Source organism: Lepus europaeus, chromosome 19 (assembly GCF_033115175.1).
Source record: "Lepus europaeus isolate LE1 chromosome 19, mLepTim1.pri, whole genome shotgun sequence".
Lineage (NCBI taxonomy): Eukaryota > Metazoa > Chordata > Mammalia > Lagomorpha > Leporidae > Lepus > Lepus europaeus.
The window spans coordinates 13,206,806-13,223,144 of record NC_084845.1 but is presented as its reverse complement, the minus strand read 5'-3'; the positions used below and the strand labels follow the sequence as shown (position 1 = coordinate 13,223,144).

The 16,339-nt window shown below is 61.0% G+C and overlaps 2 protein-coding genes across 2 annotated transcripts; one reads left to right on the top strand and one right to left on the bottom strand.

Annotated features, from left to right (window-relative positions):
* The first annotated feature begins 4,557 nt into the window (after positions 1–4,557).
* Positions 4,558–11,280, top strand: PSMD8 (proteasome 26S subunit, non-ATPase 8). The gene is made up of 7 exons (XM_062177070.1): positions 4,558–4,920; positions 5,659–5,731; positions 5,830–5,932; positions 8,397–8,562; positions 9,360–9,460; positions 10,415–10,526; positions 11,066–11,280. The coding sequence occupies exons 1-7, from the start codon at positions 4,558–4,560 to the stop codon at positions 11,201–11,203; spliced, it is 1,056 nt and encodes a 351-aa protein (XP_062033054.1). The 3' UTR covers positions 11,204–11,280.
* Positions 11,281–11,950: 670 nt separating this feature from the next.
* Positions 11,951–15,937, bottom strand: GGN (gametogenetin). Its single transcript, XM_062176545.1, has 4 exons — positions 15,685–15,937; positions 13,466–15,037; positions 12,992–13,327; positions 11,951–12,122 (listed from the first exon to the last, which is right to left on the bottom strand). Exons 2-4 carry the CDS (start codon positions 15,016–15,018, stop codon positions 12,005–12,007), a joined length of 2,007 nt encoding a protein of 668 aa, XP_062032529.1. The 5' UTR covers positions 15,019–15,037; positions 15,685–15,937; the 3' UTR covers positions 11,951–12,004.
* Between the last annotated feature and the right edge of the window lie 402 nt (positions 15,938–16,339).

The window sequence follows — 16,339 nt, the reverse complement described above, 5'->3', positions numbered from 1 at the left end:
CTAGAACCGGCGCCCATATGGGATGCCAGTGCAGGAAGACTAACCTACTGCACCTCAGCGCTGGCCCCAAGGACTAGGATTTTTGTTTTACTTATATGTAGCAAAAGTGTCACTCGAGTAGTCTACATGGGAATGGTCACTATGAGCTTTGTTGCATAGGTCTCCGGGACAGTTTGGTCTAGAATCCGCCATGTCTGCCGGGTTCTGTCTCCATTTGTCTGAGGCTCTCCTGCTCTGCCTTCCTCCGACTGTGGCCCCTGAGCACCCCCACCCCCTTGGCGCCTACATGGCTCCACGTCATCCAGTCCAGAGAAAGAAGGGGCTGAGGCCCCACATTCCCAGCCACAAGCCCTGTTGGTCACTGATTGGATGGGTTTGAGTCACAAGCCCACCAGCCTACCAATCGCACTGCCACAAGGATGGGAACCAGGATAGGCTTAAGCCAATCAGAGCCCAGTCCTGGAGGTGAAGGCGGAGTTAATCCCACCCTGATCTTTATAAAGATTTGAGGAACTTGACAGAAACAGACAGCGGTCCCTGTCACTGGATCATTCCTCAAGTGCCTCCCATGGCTGGGACGAGATCAAGCCGAGGCCAGGAGTCAGGAGCTTGGTCAGAGACTCGCACAGGGCGGCAGGACCTGGCTGCTTGAGCCATTACCCATCTCCTCCCAGAAGTAGGAGTTGGAGCCGGGTGTTGAACCCAGGTACTCCAGTGTGGGACAAGGTGTTTTAGCTGCTGGGCTAAGCCCCAGCCCCCCGACCCCAGTCTTCTGCTTGCCTGTGAGGGAAGGTGGATCTTATGAGGGCAATGTGCCGTCAGGAAGGAGAAAGGATACTGGGCCACAGACCACCCCCTGTCACCCGACAGTCTCAGCTCCAGCTCTTCCTTAAGGGCTTCGGGGAAAGGGTCTCCTGACCGCCTCCCCCCTGGCCCAGGGGACAGCAGGGAAGACAGCCCGACCAGCTTGTCAGTGGTGAGACAGGCGGGCTGTCGAGCAGGCCAGGTGCCGAGGTCACGTCATGGGGACACTCAGGTGAGAAGCCGAAGGACGTGGTCAGGCTTGGCAGGTGTCCCGGCCACCCTGTGGAGGACAGCTTGGGCTGGAGGCCGAGACCCCAGGGGGCAGCGGGGCAAGGCCTGGGCAAAGCCTGGCATAGCCGGGAGAGGAGCAGGCAGGGGAGAGAGATGTGGGGGGGCTGGCAGGCCATGGAGAGGGTGGGCATGAGGGTGTGTTTAGGGAAAGGCCCAGGGCTTTGCCTGGGAACTAGGGGGGGGTGGTCCTGTCCCCAGGATGAGGACCAGGGAGGGGAACACGGAGCCAAGTTGAGGTCCCAGTGACTTCTAGAGGAAGCTCGCGGCCTGGGGCTCAGGAGGGAGGTCACGGATAGGCACGGGCACTTGCCCACAGGGTCACCTGCTCCCCTGGTTTAAAGGAGCAGTTGGGGACAGCGCGTCCTGTGGGGGCGCTCAGTCGTCCTGGTGACCTTCCACTGGGGACATCTCTCGCCATCCCCCCCTCTCGTGTGAGAAGACAGAGGCGCAGGTGTGCGTGCATGAACGGGTGCCTGGAAAGGCTTTTCCTAAGACTCGACAGCCACGACTTCCACGAACTGTAAGTCAACAGGGAGAGAAGGAGACAGATGGCACGTGTCACATGATGGTCACAGCTGTGCTCCTGGAAGTGAGGAGCCAGCAGGGACGCCTCTTCTCACCCCTGTTTCCAGCATTGTCCTTGGAGGGCTTAGTATGAAGAATGAACACACATTGGAAAAGAAAAGGATGACCTCTGTGTGCACGAGAAAAATTGTGTGCCTAGCACATCACATAGACTCCTGTGAGAAAATAAATCCAAGGCCCGTGCTGTGGCGTAGCAGGTAGAGCCACCACCTGCGGTGCCGGCATCCCACATGGGCACTGCTTTGGTTCTCGGCTGCTTCATTTCTCATCGAACTTCCTGTTAATCTGCCTGAGAAAGCAGCAGAGGACGGCCCAACTGCCGGGCCCCTGCACCCATGTGGGAGACCTGGAGGAAGCTCCTGCTCCTGGCTCCAGCCTGGCCCACTCTTGGCTGTTGCGGCCATCTGGGGAGTGAACCAGCGGATGGAAGGGCTCTGTCTCTTCCTCTCTCCCTGTAACTTTGACTTTCAAAAGAAATAGATTAAAAAAAAAAAAAAAGACTCTTTGGGGGAGCAGCTGGGAGGTGGGAAGGGGTTTTTCTCAACAAGGAAAAAGTAACTGAGAGAGTGATCTGGGGGTTTCACACCCTCTGGAAGGTTTGTACAGGGCCCTTTAAGAAAAACATTTACCTCGGGGCTGGCGTGTGGCATAGGGAGTAAAACCACCACCTGCGGTGCCAGCATCCCACATGGGCACTGGTTCGAGTCCTGGCTGCTCCACTTCCGATCCAGCTCTCTGCTATGGCCTGGGAAAGCAGTAGAAGATGGCCCGAGTCCTTGGGCCCCTGTACCCACAAGGGAGACCCAGAAGAAGCTCCTGGCTTCGGATTAGCACAGCTCAAGCCATTAAGGCCAACTGGGGAGTGAGTCAGTGGATGGAAGACCTCTCTCTCTCTGTGCCTCTGCCTCTCTGTAACTCTGCCTTTCAAGCAAATAAATAAATCTTTAAAAAAGAAAGAAAGAAAAGCGTTCATCTTGCTGTGAGCTCCTCCTGCCTCATCCCCCGTTCCTCCCCTTTGCTGTCCGGGGTCCCAGGTGTCTCCACCCCGATCTGCTCTAGTTTGTCAACTGAAGCTCCCGGGCTTTCATCCTTTATCTCGTTCATCTAGTCTCCAGCTTTGGCTTTTTAAATTCCCAATTTACTTTTTGCAAAGCATTTCTCTTAAGTGCATGCCCTTGTGTTGCTTAGTAAGCAGCGGCTACTCTCCAGACAAGGGGCCACCCCGCCCCCAGCAGCTTTCCGTAGCTGTGTGCCTAAGTCTCCCCTAACCTGCTTGCTCTCTCCTATCAACATCATCAATGCACATTTTAAATATCACCATCTCTATCTCTGGCCAAGACGGAGCAACAGGGGCTGGGTTTAGTCTCATTTTAGACAAAATGCACGCAAGAGTGCTTGCCAACACACTGCATGTCACGCGGGGAAGGACATCGGTCCTGAGCGTGGGAAACGAATCCCCCTCGCTTACTGCCTTGAGGGAGCGTCCAAGGCCAAGGTGCAGGCAGGGGAACAGAGTGGGAGCCCGGAAGACGGTGAGCTGCTGAGACAGAGACGGAAGCCTGGGGCCATCAGGACGGAGTCACGAGACAGAGCAGCGATGAGGAGGAAGCTGCAGATGATTCCAGAGAGGGCGGGCTCCGGATCCGTGCCGTGGGACCACACACTCATGATCCGGGGGGCACTGGGGCGGGGACTCAGGAACGTCCTCCACCCAGCGTGCCTCCATCAAAGTCAGATCTGAAAGCAGTAAGCTGTGTCCGCTTAAACTGCATCAGAGACAAACCTCGAAAATGTAGGAATTATGCAAAACATATTCAGAGCCCAACAAGGTCAAAGCTGCAACATGGTATCCGGGTAAGTTTTCCCAGGCATCCAAGAGACAGGAAAAGGACACCCTCGGAAATGCACCTAGAACTAACACAGATGGTAGAATTAGCAGAGAGAACCTTAATAAATTGTAAACAGAGAGACTGCAGTTGTGGTAAAGCCACCACTTGCAAGTCCCCACATCCCATATCTGAGTTCTGGTTCCGGTTCCAGTCCCGGCTGCTCCACTTCCCATCCAGCTCCCTGCTGATGCCCTGGAGAAGGCGGCAGAAGGTGGCCCAAGTGGTGCTTGGGCCCCTGCACCTGCGTGGGAGACCCGGATGGAGCTCCTGGCTCCTGACTTTGAGCTGGCCCACATCTGGCTCTTGTGGCCATCTAGGCACCAGTGGATGGAAGATCCACCCCTGGCTCCCCGGTTGCTCTGCCTTTCATTGCAGAAAAGATATAGTGGATATCTAATTTTTGTGTAGAATGTTTTTAACGCAACTGATTTTTTAGTTTCATCCATTCAACAAATATTCATTCGTTGTGTGCTACTTTGTGCCAAGCACAGAGTACTGGAAATTCAGCAGGGGAGGGGACCTGTGACATCTCCGCGCTCGTGGAGCTCACACTCTACATGGTGGAGAGCGAGGTTTGAGAAGGCAGGTGCAACCGTAGCCTTGGAGGAAGTTTTGCAAGTAACTCAGAGAAGAACGTGGAAAGATGAAAAATGTGAAAAGGGAAAAGAGACAAGGGAGACTTAGGTTCAGGTCCCGGCAGGTAGTTCTTTCGGAGGCTACCCAGCCTCGCAGAGCCTGCCTGTGAAACAGGAAGACTAGCAATTGTCCAAACGGCTCCACACCGCCACCTCTTGGCTTGGCTCTGAAGATGGCCCCGCCAAGACGGGAACGCCGAGCTCCGAACGTGGGCTGAAGCCAGGGCAGCCATCTTGACTACGGGAGCGGAGGAGGGTGGGGGGAGCGGAGGACCGCTGTCATTTTCAACCAGAGCCGGAGCCCACTTCCGGTCACCATTTTGAGTGACAGCAGAGGCGGAGCCCCAGCTGACATGTTCATTGAGGGCAGGGCTCGGAGGGCACCTCCCCGTGAGCGACAGCAGGCAACCAGTGGTGGGCCGAGGAAGGCAGCCCTAGCCCCGCCCCTGGCCTTGGGCTCCACCCCCAAGCCCCACTTCCGCCGAGCGAGAGGCCGCAGGCGTCGCTGCCGTAAGTCAGGCAGGCGGTTTGCCGCATCACGGAAGATGGCGGCTGCGACGGTCAACGGGGCGACGGGCGTCCCGGGCTCCGGGACCGCGGCGGCCTCGGGCGCGGTTCTGCAGGCCGCAGCCGGCATGTACGAGCAACTGAAGGGCGAGTGGAACCGCAAAAGCCCCAATCTTAGCAAGTGCGGGGAAGAGCTGGGCCGCCTCAAGGTAAGGGGGGAGCGAGCGCTGTGGGGGCCGCCGCGAGGGGTCCGGGCGGCGGGAGAGGCCGCGGTGCGGCGGCTGGGGCGAGGGGTCTGCTGGCGCGAAAGATGAGCAACAACCGGAGTGCCACATGCCGCCGAAAGGGGACGGAGAGGGTGGTGATGGAGAGGCGGCAGAGCCGAGCGCGGGGTTCAGCTGTCGGAGGCCCAGTGTGGCAGGATGGGTCCCAGGTCCCAGCCACGGGGTGTGCAGGGCGAGTGTGGTTCAGACCAGGCCGGGTTAGGGTCTGGGAGACGCGGGGCGTAGAGACACGGTGGAGTAGAGAGGAGGGGGCAGGGCTGAACGTGGAAGAAATATGCTGATAAGTAGAGAAAGAGAATACGGGGCCCAGTGTGGGGGCCCCACCGAGCTGCTACGTTCTTAGAGAACCGAGGGGTGTGTGGGGAGATGGTCAGGGCCCCCAGCTCCCTGATGTAGATTTTTAGTGGGGAGCCCCGCCAGCCCGGAGAGCGTGGGGACAGGCTGTCCTCACCCCCAAGATTCCACTGGGCCGGCCGGAGCTGTTTGTCCAGCTGTGTCCCCTGGTGCCCTGAGGACTGACTCCTTGAATCAGCGTAGCAGTTTTACGAGGCAGGGAGGACGCTTAGCTCCATTTTCCAGGAAGGAAAACCGAGGCCGAGGGGCGGTGAGTAGCCTGTAGCTGAAGCCCCGTCTTCTTTCCTCCCCTCCCTCCGTCCCCATCAGCTGGTTCTGCTGGAGCTCAACTTCCTGCCGACCACGGGGACCAAGCTAACCAAGCAGCAGCTCATCCTGGCGCGTGAGTGTCCCTGGGGCTGCAGGGGCTGAGGGGCTGAGGGGCCGTGGGGCTGGGGGGAGGACCGCGAGTCGCCTGAGCCCCCGCCCTGTCGCCTGCAGGTGACATCCTGGAGATCGGGGCCCAGTGGAGCATCCTACGCAAAGACATCCCCTCCTTCGAGCGCTACATGGCCCAGCTCAAGTGTTACTACTTCGATTACAAGTGAGCAGAGGGTGGTTCTGGGGCCTCTTCCTACCTGGAAACTCCTGTCCGGCCGCGCTGCCTGCCTGGAGGCTGCAGGGTCACGAGCTGGCTTGGAGTCCCAAGACTGAGGCTGCCCAATCCAGTCTCTGCAGGGCTGCAGGCTGACTGTGTCCCCTCTGCCCAGTGTGGCCACCACCACCTCTCCCCTGCCCTCTTCCCAGCTTTGCCTCCTCTGCCTCATACCCCCGTGGCAACCAATAGGATTATTTTTTTAAAAAAAGATTTATTTATTTATTTATTTATTTGAAAGGCAGAGTTACAGGGAGAGGGAGATCTTCCGTCCACTGGTTCACTCCCCAAATGTCTGCGATGGCTGAGGCTGGGCCAGGCTGAAGCCAGGAGCCTCCTCTGGGTCTCTCACGTGGGTGCAGGGGCCCAAGGACTCGGGCCATCTTCTGCTTTCCAGGTGAAGTAGCAGACAGCTGAATTGGAAGTAGAACAGCTGGGACTCGAACTGGTGCCTGTATGGGATGTTGGCATTGCAGGCGGCGGCCTGGACCGTTCAGCCACAGTGCCGGCCCCTAGGATTTTCGTGAGACTGAAATGGATGCTGTTGTTGCCCTGCTCAGAGCCTGTGCGGGCTGTCAGTGGTGCCCAGGCTCAGGACCAGGCTCTTTCCTTGGCCCCCAGTGCTGTGCCAGTCCTGACCCCCTGCCTGTGTCGCCCCACCCTGGACCCAGCGCCTGTGCCCGCGCTTCCCCATCCCAGCCTCTCTGGCTCTGGACTGTGAGCTTCCAGCACTGCCTGCCGCAGGGCCAGGCCCAGTGCAGGGACGCGCGAGGTGGGTGCTGAGAGTAGAACCGAGTGACTCCTGCCGGGATCAGTGTTTCAGGATGTGATATCAAGCTTCCTGATTTTATGGCACGGGGCAAACGACTTCGCCACTCTGTGTCTCAGTGTCTCACAGTGAGGGTGATAGTGTTCTCCTTTTAAGTAAGGATTTATTTGTGACCAACTTTGTGGTGCAGTGGGTTGGGCCGCTGCCTGCAATGCTGGCATCCCATAGTGGAGTGCCAGATTGAATCCCAGCTGCTCCTTCTAATCCAGCTCCCTGCTCACGCGCCTGAGAAGGCAGCAGATGATGTCACGCATGTGGGAGACTTGGGTGGAGTTCTGGGCTCCTAGCTTTGCCAGCCCCCAGCGCTGTCTAATAAATCAAGCTTTATTTACTTATTTGAAAGCAGAGTAACAGGGAAAGAGAGAGAGATCTTTTTTATTTTTTTATTTTTTGACAGGCAGAGTGGACAGTGAGAGAGACAGAGAGAAAAGTCTTCCTTTGCCGTTGGTTCACCCTCCAATGGCTGCTGCAGCCAGCGCACTGCGGCCAGCGCACCACGCTGATCTGAAGGCAGGAGCCAGGTGCTTCTCCTGGTCTCCCATGGGGTGCAGGGCCCAAGCACTTGGGCCATCTTCCACCGCACTCCCTGGCCACAGCAGAGAGCTGGCCTGGAAGAGGGGCAACCAGGACATAATCCGGTGCCCCGAATGGGACTAGAACCCGGTGTGCCGGTGCCACAAGGCGGAGGATTAGGCTATTGAGCCACGGCGCCAGCGAGAGAGAGATCTTGTGTGTGCTTGTAAACGTCCCAGTACCTACAGCAGACAGGGTTGAGCTGGGCTGAAGCCAGGAGCCTGGGATTCCATCCAGATCCTGCTGCATGGTGGCAGGGCCCAGTACTAGCGCCATGATCGGTGCCTCCCACCGTGTGCATTAGCAGCACGCTTGATTGGAAGCAGAGGTGGGATCCGAGCCGGGCACTCCACCATGGGATGCAGGTCTCTCAAGCAACTGCATTCCCTTTTCTTTTCTTTAGGAGATTGTTTATTTTGTAAGGCGGAGTAACTGAGAGGCAGGGAGAAACAGAGCTTTCATCTGCTGATTCACTCCTCAGATGGCCACATTGGCCAGTGCTGCCGCAAGCCAGAGCCAGGAGCCTGGAACCCCATCTGGGTCTCCCATGTGGGTGCAGGGGCCCAAGCACTGAACCATCCACTGCCTTCTCAGGCGCATTAGCAGGGAGCTGGACGGGAAGTGGAGCAGCCGGGAGTTGAACCGGTGCTCATATGGAACGCTGGCGCCGTGGGTTTACCTGCCACACCACAGCGCCACACCTCATTACACGGTGTTTATTTAGGCCAGGTACTGTTTCAGTCACTTTATCTGGCTTAAATTAAATCGCCTCGCCCTTATTCGTTTGACTCACGTCCACTGTAGCGATACCCACTTCACATTGTGGGAAACAGGCAAGTCGCGTCAGCGATTTCTTCATGCTGTTTGAGCCTCGGTTTCTTCACCTGAAGACCCAGGATCCGATTACGGCTTCAATGAGACGGGACAGGCGTTGTCAGTCCCCGGAGGCTGGGGTGTGGGCTGAGGGGTCCCCAAGCCCTCCTTACCTTGGTTCCCTCCCCTGGCCCGCAGGGAGCAGCTCCCCGAGTCTGCTTACATGCACCAGCTCTTGGGCCTCAACCTGCTCTTCCTGCTGTCCCAGAACCGGGTGGCAGAGTTCCACACCGAGCTGGAGCGGCTGCCTGCCAAGGACATCCAGACCAACGTCTACATCAAGCATCCGGTGTCCCTGGAACAAGTAAGGCCGCTGGGGGCAGGGGCCCGGGCTCAGACGTTAGGGGGGGTTTCCCCGGAGCAGTGGGCAGGGTTCACACCCCTTTGAGCCACGGAGGCACTCATTCATTCCCCCAGTGATTGTGAGCGCCAGCTGTGTGGTGCATGGTGGGTTTTCAGGCTGCGCAGTGGCTCAGGTACAGTTCCTGACCCTGTGAGGGTGGCATGTAGGTGAAGAAGCAAAAACCAGGGGAGCCGGCTATGGGGCTATGGGGAAAACAGCAGGAAGGAGGTGGAGGGGGCAGGCGCCTGGAAGCCGAGGCTTCAGGTGAGGTTTGAGGAAGGCTGCCAGGGGTGAGTGAGCAAGCCATATGGACGTCCACTAGGGGGCGCTCCAGCGCCAGGCGTCCTGAGGCAGTACTACGCCTGCTGTGTTTGGGACAGCAAAGAAGACCCTGCTAACAGGGCCCCGAAAAAGTCTCCGAGCTTGTGGCTAGGAGGTTGTTCTCGAGCTGAGGTCTCCTGGGAGGATTTGGCTGTGGGGAGCGGGGAGGAGGGGCACTGTAGCTAGCGGCATAGTTTGGGCAAAGATGTGGAGGAATGAACCTGGGGTGGATCTACCTGTCTTCTGTTATTGGAGAATCAGTGAAATGATCAGAATGCAGCCCAGGGTACGCTTGGAGAGCGAGTGTGACTGTTTTAACCAAAGAGTGCTTCCTGGAAGAAGGGCCCCCAGTCCTCGTAGGGAAAGGCTGGCTGGCTGGCCGAGGCGGGATGAGCCACGGCTTCATCCTCCGTTTTTCCCGTTCTCCTCCTCTGCAGTACCTGATGGAGGGCAGTTACAACAAGGTGTTCCTGGCCAAAGGTAACATCCCCGCCGAGAGCTACACGTTCTTCATCGACATCTTGCTCGACACTATCAGGTGTGTGTCAGGGCGGGTTGGGAAAGAGCCCGGTCCCGGGAGCCTGGCAGTCCTGGGCGTGATTCCTTTTCGCAGCCCTTTGTTTCTTAGGCTCTAAGCACCTTGGTTCTGTGTGATGGCTGGGCCCGTGATCACAGCTAACAGAACCCGTCTTACTCTGGCTCTGCACAGGCATGGACGTGGTGTCAGCCCTCAGCATGGGCTCAGCAGACAAGGGCCAGGCCCTCTTAGGAATGCCCGCAGTGAGCCACGTGGCCTCATGGCAGGTTGCCCAGGATGGAACCTGTAGGGTCCCCTTTGTCTAGAACAAGGCCCACACAAGTGACATCACAAGGGGGGGAGGCGTGTGACGTGCGAGTCCCTTGAGGAGTGATGGAGTTTCAGAGTGGTGGCTAAGTGGGTTCACGCAGGTAGGAGCCACGCTGAAGGGTGGCAGAGATGGTGCCAGAGCCTAGAGACGGGCAGGTGCACAGAGGACAAGTGTGTGTGGGGGTGTGGCTGAATGGTTTTCTGAAGAAACATGGTGGCTCCCCCAAACCACTGGGAGTGCGGGAGTCCCCACAGCCCCCACCTGGCCTGTGAGATGACCGTGTCTCTGAGGGTGCACCCTTCCCTGGGCTGGTTTTTCCCCAGAGCTTATCCCAGCGAGTCGGTACCTTGCTTCTTCCTCCTGAGTGCAGCTCACGGTGCTTCTTGCTGGGTACCGGAACCCCCTCGGGCTCCCTGGGCTGGGGTGTACCTGTGATCGTGAGGTGAAGAGCTCCCCACGTTGGAATCCCACGCTGGGTCTCAGATTTGGGCCCAGAAATGAACTCCAGATGCAGACCCTCCTGCAGCCCTAGCTTGCCGTGTGGCTCCGGTCAGGTTCTCTCTGAGCAGGGCAGGTGACATTCAGTGCTGACCTGGAGGGTCTGAGCTGGGCTCAGCACTGAGGCCCCTGTCCTCCTCCCCCAGGGATGAGATTGCTGGGTGCATTGAGAAGGCGTATGAGAAAATCCTCTTCACGGAGGCCACTCGGATCCTCTTCTTCAACACTCCTAAGAAGATGACAGACTATGCCAAGAAGGTAGCTGGGGTGCGGGGCGAGGGGCCATGGGGTGAAGGGGTCCACTCAGCTGTAGGGGGTGGCGTAGAGGGACACAGGGACAAAGCTGCCCAGCTCTTAAATCTGGCTGTGTGACCTTAGGCAAGTTGCAGAACCTCTCTGAGTTTTAGTGTACCTGTTCATACAACGGAGCTGGAGTTGAACATGTGGGATGAGCTTAGCACAGCCCCGGCAGGGGCGCTCCTCACGTGGCGTGCAGGGACCCTGGTCCAGCTGGGAGCGAGCCGGGGAAGAGGTGAGTGCGTGAGTGATGCTGGATGGGTCACTGGCTCTGGGCCCAAGCCTGCGCTCATGCATTAGAGGTGCTGTCACAGAATCCTCACAGCAGAGCCAGAGAAGTGTGTAAGGAGGGTCCCTGGCTCAGACTGGGAGAAACGGAGGCACAGAGAGGTGGGGCTACTTGCCTGGGTAGAGGGCGTCGCTGAGGAAGTACGCCTTGGCATAGGTGGTGTGGGGGAGTCTCTGATCCCTCAGCTGACTCTGATGCCTCCCTCCTGCAGCGAGGCTGGGTCCTGGGCCCCAACAACTACTACAGCTTTGCCAGCCAGCAGCAGAAGCCGGAAGACACCACCATCCCCTCCACAGAACTGGCCAAACAGGTCATCGAGTACGCCCGGCAGCTGGAGATGATTGTCTGAGCGCCGCCCCCGTGGCCCAGCACGCGTTAGTTGGCATCCTGGCGCAGGCGTCCTCCAATAAAGCTGCCTTCACACTGGCTTGTGGGCCCATGTCTCCCCAGGTGCGGTGGCGGGGAGACGGGTGCTTATCTCTGAAGCACTTGGAAGTTTGGGGCCCACAGGGGTAGGAGGGTCACACACCATCTGGGTCCGCCTCTGTCCAGTGGCCACTGCTCAGGGTCTCAAACACAGGTGCACAGCTGCGCTGTGGCCTCAGGGAGCGGGAACCTGCCCGCCAGCTTTGGACACGTGTGAATGCTGGGCCAGGCCAACAGACTTTCTCAATGCAGGGGGAGGAGTCCCGGTTTCTTGAAATGTTGGCAATGAATTAAAGTTTTTCCAGTGACATGTGAAGTGGAGCCATCTGTGGCAGCTAGCGAGGGCCCTCTGTGGGGTGGAGGGCGTGGCCCTGGTACCCACCCACCCCCCCTTCCCGAGCAGCCCGAGTCATCTGCTCCTCTCCAAAGTAGTTTGGTTGAACCTCTGTGCTTGGCGCTAGGACACCGCAGAAAGGGGGCTGGTGGGTACTGTGGCTAATTAGCCCACCCCAGGCCTGGCCCAGCAGGCTGGAGCTGGATGGCTGGCCCCCGGGTTGCTGCGGCTGTGGGTCAGCCTCCTGTTGCAGTGACAGGGTACCTTGACAGAGACCTTGGCCCTCCCCTGCCCTCCTCCCGCCCGCAGCGGTGACTGACAGGCAGCTGGCATCCAGCGTGTGACTTTATTGGCACGGAGGGAAGGCAGGAAGTGCAGAGCGGGCTGCACTCAGTTGGAGTGGGTGGCCTGCAAGTCGTAGTGCTCCAGCCCAGCCACCAGGGAGCCTGCCAGCTTGATGGTGGCGACCCAGGGCGGCTCGCTCAGGTGGTTGGTGGGTGTGCTCAGCCTAGGGGGAGGGTAGAATCAGCAAGGGCCTGGCTGTGTGACCAGGCCCTAGCCTTTTTAGGGCTTTGCTTTCCCCTTCTGAATAAGAAACTCCAGAAGAATTGTGCCTGAATATCCCAAAGGCAGTTCAAGGCAGGGCTGCATCCACTTAATCTAAGAAGGGAAGAGGGGCTGAGGGCCGGTCAGTGTCCCAGCTGAGCCCCAGGAGATGCAGGGCAGAGACTCCCAGTGATTGGAGTCCTCAGGAGCCAGGGTCAGGCCCGGGGGACCACAGCTGCAGAGGGGGTGTGGGCGTGGCAGGTAGCTCTGGGATAGCTGGAGGGTGTGGTGCCGGCCCTGGCTTAGGAAGGAGCAGCCCCTGCCGCACAGGGCTGGGCATGGGCACCTTCTAGTGGTCAAAGCCTTGGGCCCCAGTGGGGCTGGGGCAGGGCTTCCCCTGAAGCCAGGAGAACTGGGTCTGTTTCCGGGGGCTTGGGTCCGGGAAGACTTGTCTCCCGACATCTCTGATGATGACACGGGTTGAAGAGCTTAGGATATGGTCCCTGCTGGGTCTCTCAGGGACAGGGTCAAGGCAGTGAGCAGGGTCTGGCTGGCTGGGACCAGCTTCCTTCCCTGATGGATGGTTCCAGAAAGTAGAGGTTCAGGGTCAGTTTGGGGATCTGGATACCAAGTGCTTGGGCCAAGGTATCCTCTCACCCTTACTAGGGATCAGTATGGGATCAAGGCCCATCTTGGTGGTGAAGGACCAGAGCTCAGCCAAGAGGAGGGTCAAGGGCCAGCGAGGGGGAGGGCGCTAAAGGACTGACTAGGACTCTAGGGCTCAGGGCTTGGAGGGGTCCGCCCTCGCTGCTCCCCAACCCCGCCCCTCACCAGGCAGACACGTTGCGTGGCAGGCGGCGATGGCGTGCCTGGTGGCGGCAGTAACACTTGCAGGGACAAGAGCTCAGCACCTGGAAAGGCGGCCAGTGGCGCACAGCGCCCTTGTTAGCTGCCCCTGTGGAAGGAGCCCCGGCACCGCCGCTGTTGGTCACCGCAGCTGTGTTCCGCTCACGAGGCCCATCGCCAGGCGCGCCGTCCTCTCGGGTCACTCGGGCTGCGCGAGGACCCTTGTTCCTGCGCGTGCGAGCTTTGGGGGGCGGGGGCGGGGGCGCTGGCGGCGACAGCTCGGCCACGCTGGGAGCAGGAGCAGGAGCCGGGGCTGGGGCCGGAGCCGGGGCTGCAGCTGGAGCTGGGTCTGGAGCCACGGCCGCGGCCGGGGCTGGGGCTGGGGCCGGGGCCGGGGCCGGGACGGGGGCCGGGGCCGGGACGGGGGCCGGGGCCTGAGCCAAGGCCGAGGCCGGGATCTGGTCGGTGGCCAAGACCGGAGGCAGAGCAGGGGCGGGGGAAGGAGCAGGGGCTGACTCCACGTGGCCAGGACCTGGGGTGGGCGGGAGCACCAGCGGCAGTGGCGTTGGCTGGCGCGCTGGCGGCTGCGGTGGGGCCAGCGGCGCGGGCGACGGTGTGGCAGGTGGCGTGGGTGGCGGCGGCGGTGGCGGCGGTGGCGGTGGTGGCGGCGGCAGCAACAACTCCTGCTGGCTAGGAGGCCCTAGGCGAACGGGCTCGCCATTGGTGGGTGCTGGGAAGATGAACATAGGCGGCGCCAGCAGGGCCGGTGCGGGCCTCCGCGGCCCGGGAGCTGGGTACGTCTGCCCTGGCGGCGGCGGCGGCGGCGGCGAGCCCCAGGGCCCCGAGAGTGCTGCCGCGCGCCGCCGGGCCGCCCCGACGGCTCCAGCGGCCCCGTTGAAGCGGAAGTGGCGTTCAGGGCTGTCAGGAGGGCTCATCCAGTCGAATTTTGGCTGCGAGCCTGGGAAGGTGGTGTAGGGTGGCGGCGGCAGGGTTCGGGCGTGGGAGGCCGACCCCGAGCGGGGACTCGAACACGCTTCGCCGTCTCCATTGCCGCCCTCGGCTTCCTGCGCACCCCGAGGAACATCTCCCAAGGGACGAGAGGCACCAGGAGCCAAGGGCCTCTGCTTCAGGACCTCGGCGTAAGAGATCGCGCCGGAGGCGGCGAAGAGCCCACCGCTTCCCCCACCACCGAGCGGGGCTTTGGCCGCCAAGGAGCTTGAGGCTGCTGCGGCAGGCAAAGGGGGCCCGGACTTGAAGGTGACTTTGCAGAGCAAACTCAGACCAGGCTCGGAAGCCACAGGCCTGGCCTTTTCGCTGTCCCCCACTCGTGAAGGGGCCCCTCCGCGGGCCCCACCGGCCGCTGGGCTGTCGCTGCAGTGCCGGGCCTGGCTTTCCGTGGGGTGTGTGGCAGGTGTGGCGGGAGTGGCCAGAGCAGGAGTGATCCTGCGGTCCGGGGGCTGCCTGTTGGAAGGCGGTGGCGGCGGCGGCGGCTTCCGGGGCTTCAGGGGTGGTGGAATTGGGGATGGTGCCCTCGGGACAGGGTCCTTTTCGGTTAGTTGTCGTGGCAGCGGCGGGAGCGGGCGGAGGCTCAGAGGGTCACCCTGACCGCGATGGCTCGCCTCTAGCAGGCCGCGGATGCGGGGCACCGGCGTGCCCGTGGGTTTTCGCCACTTAGATGGTGCGGGCAGCAGGTTCCCCACGGGCGGTGGGGGTGGTGTGGAGACCCCAGCCGCAGCCGCCTCCTCTGGGGGGGACGTCGCTGGCGTGGGCAGTTCTAAGGTCAGGGGCAGGGATGAGGGTGAGGCCTGGGGCTCCGGGGGCACCAGGAGTCCCGGGGGTGCGGAGCTGCCTGGGAACCAGACGCCCAGCCCGCGAGCCAGACGCATGGCCGGGGAGGAAGGGGTCACCTCGGGCTCCACCAGGGACGTCCGGCGGGAGTCCGAGGAGCGCTCCGAGGCCTGCTCTTTTCGGGAGCCACCGCCTGCGGACGGCTCTGACTGCACGTTCCCCATTTCTGGCGGAGGTCGGAGGCTGTGGTCAGAGAAACCCACACCAGGACTGTGGAGGCGCCACGAGGTCGGCCGTGCCTACACCACATTCTCGCCCCATCTCTTCTCTTTGGCGCCTGCCTCTTCGTGCTCCGACTCCTTCCCCATGGCCCCTCTCAGCTGCCGCTCTTGTACTCGGACCCCAGCCTCGCCCCCTCGCCTGGCGCCTCAAGTCCCATCTCTGGCCCAGTCCTGCGTTCTCCAGGTCGTGCCTGCCTTCCCATCAGTCTTAAGAGCCGCCTCGCGGTGAGGGTTGTGCTCAGTTGCCTACAAGGCCTACAGGACCTACAAGGGGTTCCCCTCCTCCTGCCCCCCTACCCCTAACCAGGCTCCTGAACCCCCGGAGCCACCCGCAGTTGCCAGGGAATCAAGACCTCGTCCCCACCTCCAACCCCGCCCGGCTCTGGCCCCGCCTCTGCCCGGCAAGTGCGAGGTGGGCGTGCAGGCCATCCTGCCTGGGCCCTCATCTCTAACCGTCGGTCGCCCCCTTCGTGTCCTTCTCCCCCGGCCACCGCAGACCCCCAGGCCTCCCTCGCAAAGCCCCTTCCCGGTCCTGCTTTACCCAGCAAGCCGTCTCCACGCCCAGGCTCCACCCCTCTCCCCGAGCTCCGCCCAGAGGACCGCACTCACCGACTCCTCCAGCTGACCAAAGTTCAGGTCGCAGCCCCCGGGGCCCAGGACAGGGCGGGGAACGGCCGTAGCAGAAAATAACCGAAAAGAACGGGGATGCGGGGGAAGGCTAGTGGGCGAGACAGCGAGAGCGGACTCCCGAGATCGAGGCCCCGCCCCCGGGCTCGAGGCCCCGCCCTCATGTGGGCCAGCTTCAGCCCAGCCCCTGGCGGACCCGGGTCTCCCTTTCAGAAACGCCGATGTTTTTTCGCTGGCCCCCAGGCCTCCTAGTCCTCAGCCCCACCCCCTTGGAACGTTCCCCTTAGCTCCTCCCCTTGATAATGCTCCGCCCCTCCCCGTTATTCCCTCCCAAGCCCCGCCCCTTACGAACAGGGCTACGTAGCTCCTCCCTTCGGGTGCCTCTCATCTGCCCCGCCCCTAAGGCAATTTACTTCTGCGCTCCGCCGGTTTAGGACCCGGCGACCTCTTCCCAAGACCCTCTTCCGCCCTCCAGCCCGAGCCGAAGCCCCGTGCGCTGCGCACCCGCCCCTTGCATGACGCACACGGCCGGCTGCCTTAGTGTCCAGAGCTCCTTTCTCGGGCCCTCCGACCCCGCCTCCTCGCCAAGGCGCCCTTCTCGCCCCGCCCCTTTTCGAACCCTGCCAGCCCCTCCCAT

Excerpts from the sequence above, each read along its gene's own strand:
- GGN (XM_062176545.1), bottom strand. The coding sequence starts at position 15,018 with ATGGGGAACGTGCAGTCAGAGCCGTCCGCAGGCGGTGGCTCCCGAAAA. Across the intron at positions 13,328-13,465 it reads CCGGTCTTGGCCACCGACCA|GGCCCCAGCCCCGGCTCCTG; the intron begins GATCCCGGCCTC and ends AGCCCCGGCTCC. Across the intron at positions 12,123-12,991 it reads CCACGCAACGTGTCTGCCTG|GCTGAGCACACCCACCAACC; the intron begins GTGAGGGGCGGG and ends CCCTCCCCCTAG.
- PSMD8 (XM_062177070.1), top strand. The coding sequence starts at position 4,558 with ATGTTCATTGAGGGCAGGGCTCGGAGGGCACCTCCCCGTGAGCGACAG. Across the intron at positions 5,732-5,829 it reads GCAGCAGCTCATCCTGGCGC|GTGACATCCTGGAGATCGGG; the intron begins GTGAGTGTCCCT and ends TGTCGCCTGCAG. Across the intron at positions 9,461-10,414 it reads ATCTTGCTCGACACTATCAG|GGATGAGATTGCTGGGTGCA; the intron begins GTGTGTGTCAGG and ends CTCCTCCCCCAG.